Source organism: Sabethes cyaneus, chromosome 2 (assembly GCF_943734655.1).
Source record: "Sabethes cyaneus chromosome 2, idSabCyanKW18_F2, whole genome shotgun sequence".
Lineage (NCBI taxonomy): Eukaryota > Metazoa > Arthropoda > Insecta > Diptera > Culicidae > Sabethes > Sabethes cyaneus.
Window position 1 is genome coordinate 118,714,445 of NC_071354.1, and position 5,303 is coordinate 118,719,747.

A 5,303-nucleotide genomic window follows, 5' to 3' on the forward strand; every position below is an offset into this window, starting at 1 on the left:
CGACAGATTCCTGCCAGCAGGGCCTAAGCACTCCAATGACAGCCCATGGGTCCGAAAGGCCAGGAGGTCATTGGAAGCGGAATGTCATCTATTAGCACAGCCCTTAGGTCCGGAAGGCCAAGGGGGCGCAATTAGAACTTCCTAGCTTAACGGTGGATAGGAATCAATTCTCTTCATTTGGAATCGATACTTGGTGGTTTACAATGTTTCTTAATGTTAAAACGAGATAGACTACCGAGACAGCAGGTATCGAAAAAAGGTTCTATATATTTAATTGTAATGCTTGTAATGTGACCCTTGCCGAACACAGTTCGACGCCGGACCACCAGCAGCGTGGACAGCATAAAATGTGCAGCCGATCGACGGTGCTGGTGCTAGTGCATCGCGGCGGACGGAAGAGTTTGGCTATGTTCTTATGACTCATTTCTTACTGTTTGTTAACTGTTTAAATGATGATCAATTTGGATGGCGTACGGATAGTACACCTCCCCCTTTTTTGAATAATGATAGTGAAACGAAATTATTCCCCAAAATAACGCTAAAAGTTAAAGTTAAAAGCTGTCTCAGTATCTTAACAATAATTTTGGTTTTTGTAGCACTGTATAAAATTTTGTTTGTATTTGCTGAAATAATACTATTTTAATTTTTCAAAAAAAAACGCTTAATTTTTCTTTAATGATAATATATAATGGTTTCTGATTGATTACACTAATAAAAATTTTTTCTTCGAATATAAAAATTTTTTGCTTCACTTTAATTTGACATTTGACAAAAAAAATATTTTTTACAATACAGGTTTTTCTAATTTTCACTTTGGTTTATAACTAATAATAGTTTCTATTTTTTTGTATAATGTTGATTCTGTTCAATATATATATTGATTTTATGTGCAACGTAAGAACACTAAATAACGCGATTACTAGACACAACACTTATGGTTCTTACAAAAAAACATAAATACCTTATCCGCTAACCGGTTTCTGGTATGATGCTACCCATCATCAGAGCGGTGGTCGACTGGATACAAAGTAGTAATCTGCTGTTTACTACAGTTTCAACTTCGTCAGTTGAAAGAGCGGTGAGGTGATGAGAGCGTCATCCTCATTCATCAGGGGACGGTCCTCCGTACAGATGTACATCGACTCCCACGCAGTCAAATGAGAAGACTTTCTCACGTTTTTGAGCAGCTTTGCGTTTCCCCAATTGATATTGTGTTTGGAGCAGATTGAGTGCATGGCTACACTGGAGTCGTTGGGCCGTTCATTCTCCACTGCCTTTCTATGTTCTTTTAGGCGAATTTTGAATTTCCTCCGCGTTTGCCCGATGTACACCGCTGGGCAATCCTGGCACGGAATTTCATAAATTCCTGAGCGTTCGTCGGGCGGAACCTTGTCCTTTTGATTATTCAAAAGTTCCTGTACGGCATTGCCGCTTTTGTGGACCACATGGAAACCATGCCGCTTAAGTACCTTTCTAATGTGGTTTGTTACTTTCGGGTAGAACGGTAGGCTGATTCTTTGTACTTCTTCTCTTTCAGGCTGTAGTGTAGTGGTATCATGGCGCTGTTTTTTGCGGAGATGTTTGCGGATTATTTTATCCACAAACTTTTTGTCGTACCCGTTTAATTCAGCAGCTTTCTGAATCCTTTCCCTTTCCGCTACAAAATCTTCCTGCTCCATGGGGATGTTGACTAGACGGTGCGCCATAGAATGAAAAGCTGCTTGTTTTTGGGCCCCGAAGTGATTCGAGTCCGTAGTAATGTAACGATCGGTAGACGTTGGTTTTCGAAAAATGCTGAACTTCAGGGTATTGTCTTCTTTCCTGGTAATCAGCAGGTCCAAAAACGGTAGTTTTCCCTCTACTTCCTGTTCCACCGTAAATTTGATCTTTTCGTGCTGTGAGTTCAGCCAACTCAGTGTTTGTGGCACGTAGCGTTCCTTCACTATGGCGTAAATGTCGTCTACGTATCGCTTCCATACGCGTGGGAAAAGTTTTTCACTTTGTAGCTTTTCTTCAAAGTCGCTCATAAACAATTCCGCCAAGAGGGGCGATATTTTACTACCCATGCTGAGGCCATGGATTTGCTTGTAGTATTTACCTCTGAATACAAAATAATTTTGATTCATGCATTGCTTTGCGACAGAAACATAGGCCTCTATATGATTGTGCGGTGCCCGGCTGCGCTCCAAATGGTATCGAAGACTTTGTAAAGCATCTGGTACTGGCACGCTTGGGAATAGGGAGCTGACATCAAACGACACCAAAATTTCTCCCCTTTTTACTTCAACATTCTCTAGTTGACTCGTGAGTCCTATTGAATTTTTCACGCTCTTACCTTGTAAAACCGGGTATTTCTTCATTTCTTCGACTAGCCAAGCTGCCATTTTTTCTGTTGGTGTACAAATATTCGAAGAAATTGGTCGCATAGCTAGTGGGTTTTTGTGTAATTTAGGTAAACAGTACAGTGAAGCTACTCTCGGGTTTGGCACTAGGAACTTGCGATTTAGATTGTCTTCTCCCATCAAGCGGGTCACTTCTTGACGTGTACAATTCGCTTCCTCAATCATACTATTGAGAGGATCTTTTGGTTTACCGTTTTTAAATTTGCACTCTTCATACGGGCCTGAACCAATCATATCAAGAACACGCGCATCGTAATTCTCCTTGTCCATGATCACTCGAAGAAACGAAGAAATATCCGGTTTTACACGGTAAGAGCGTGAAAAATTCAATAGAACTCACGAGTCAACTAGAGAATGTTGAAGTAAAAAGGGGAGAAATTTTGGTGTCGTTTGATGTCAGCTCCCTATTCCCAAGCGTGCCAGTACCAGATGCTTTACAAAGTCTTCGGTACCATTTGGAGCGCAGCCGGGCACCGCACAATCATATAGAGGCCTATGTTTCTGTCGCAAAGCAATGCATGAATCAAAATTATTTTGTATTCAGAGGTAAATACTACAAGCAAATCCATGGCCTCAGTATGGGTAGTAAAATATCGCTCCTCTTGGCGGAATTGTTTATGAGCGACTTTGAAGAAAAGCTACAAAGTGAAAAACTTTCCCCACGCGTATGGAAGCGATACGTAGACGACATTTACGCCATAGCACAGTGGTCCAATCAGCGAAATTCGTGATCGTGTGATATTGCGCCTAAACGTGAGGTTTTTCGCATATAGTATCTTTAGGAACATTTCTTGGTATAACAAGCCCCTTCTTGTGAGAGAAATCTTTAGGTGATTAATTCCCTTAATAGTGAGATAAGAGATTTATTTTCTAGTATATTCGAGATACAGGTTTAGTACTTTCGGCAAAGTTGTAGTAAATATTAATACAAACAACTTTGTCAAAGACACCATACTTGTATCTCTTCATGGAAATTGTCTATGAAGCGTTATTCATGAACAGGCCCTTCAAAACAGTTTTTAAACCCTAACTTATTCTGGTCAACTTTTACGTGTTCATAGTGTTCTAGAAAATTGTTTATCTTGCTAAAATCAACGTTTTTGTAGAACATTACTATAAGTGATTTTCTGCAGTTTCGGAGATTTTGAGCATTTTTGGTGAAAAATAGTACTACTTTGAGCTTAAATAATTGCCAAGGTGGCAAATGGTGGCAGACCAAACAACTCCTACTTAAAAGTACAACAAAAAACCTTTAAAATAAAATGTCAATTGACTGTATCTGTTTGTATCCTCAAAAGTTATAATTGTTTTAAAAATCCTTCACAGTCATGTTTATCGAACAATTAAAATGTACTTCGGATGCAATAAACGCCATTTTGTTTATGTTGACAATCTCTTTCTAACAAGTTGAGTTACCAGCAATTTTTTCGCCTATTTTCGAGTCGAAAATGAATGTAGACTCAAAATTATTTGACGCAATTAATAACAGAAAAGCTTCCAAACAACTAACTTAAGTCTATTTTGTTCAATACCTTCGATTGGTGTCTTTTCAAAAGATCCCACTCATAATGGGCTGGTACCAAATGGCCGAAACACAAATGGTCGAATCCCGAATGGCCGAAATCCAAATGACCGAATTTCAACAACAGTCACAGAAGATCGAATTTTCTCGGAATGACTTTTTAGTCTATTTAATTAGAAAACACGAATTGACAAGTAGTTAACAATTAACTTTACTCAAACAAAAAATAAAATAAGCAACACATCTTTTTGTTGTACTTTTAAGTACGAGTTGTTTGATCTGCCACCATTTGCCACTTTGGGAAATATTTAAGCTCAAAGTAATACTATTTTTCATCAAAAATGCTCAATATCTCCGAAACTTCAGAAAATCACGTATAATAATGTTCTACAAAAACGTTGATTTTAGCAAAATAAACAACTTTCTATAACACTATGAACACGTAAAAGTAACCAGACCAGACCAGAATAACTCAGAGTTTAAAAACTGTTTTGAAGGGCCTGTTCATGAATAACGCTTCATAGACAATTTCCATGAAGAGATACAAGTATGGTGTCTTTGACAAAGTTGTTTGTATTAATATTTACTACAACTTTGCCGAAAGTACTAAACCTGTATCTCGAATATACGAGAAAATAAATCTCTTATCTCACTATTAAGGGAATTAATCACCTAAAGATTTCTCTCACAAGAAGGGGCTTGTTATACCAAGAAATGTTCCTAAAGATACTATATGCGAAAAACCTCACGTTTAGGCGCAATATCACACGATCACGAATTTCGCTGATTGGACCACTGTGCTATGGCGTAAATGTCGTCTACGTATCGCTTCCATACGCGTGGGGAAAGTTTTTCACTTTGTAGCTTTTCTTCAAAGTCGCTCATAAACAATTCCGCCAAGAGGAGCGATATTTTACTACCCATACTGAGGCCATGGATTTGCTTGTAGTATTTACCTCTGAATACAAAATAATTTTGATTCATGCATTGCTTTGCGACAGAAACATAGGCCTCTATATGATTGTGCGGTGCCCGGCTGCGCTCCAAATGGTATCGAAGACTTTGTAAAGCATCTGGTACTGGCACGCTTGGGAATAGGGAGCTGACATCAAACGACACCAAAATTTCTCCCCTTTTTACTTCAACATTCTCTAGTTGACTCGTGAGTTCTATTGAATTTTTCACGCTCTTACCGTGTAAAACCGGGTATTTCTTCGTTTCTTCGAGTGATCATGGACAAGGAGAATTACGATGCGCGTGTTTTTGATATGATTGGTTCAGGCCCGTATGAAGAGTGCAAATTTAAAAAGGGTAAACCAAAAGATCCTCTCAATAGTAGAGGAAGCGAATTGTACACGTCAAGAAGTGACCCGCTTGAT

At 38.8% G+C, this 5,303-nt stretch overlaps 1 protein-coding gene across 1 annotated transcript; it reads right to left on the reverse strand.

Annotated features, from left to right (window-relative positions):
• Positions 1-1,046: 1,046 nt before the first annotated feature.
• LOC128735923 (uncharacterized) lies at positions 1,047-2,672 on the reverse strand. Its single transcript, XM_053830403.1, has one exon. It carries the CDS (start codon positions 2,670-2,672, stop codon positions 1,047-1,049), a length of 1,626 nt encoding a protein of 541 aa, XP_053686378.1.
• Positions 2,673-5,303: the final 2,631 nt, after the last annotated feature.

Excerpts from the sequence above, each read along its gene's own strand:
- LOC128735923 (XM_053830403.1), bottom strand. The coding sequence starts at position 2,672 with ATGGACAAGGAGAATTACGATGCGCGTGTTCTTGATATGATTGGTTCA.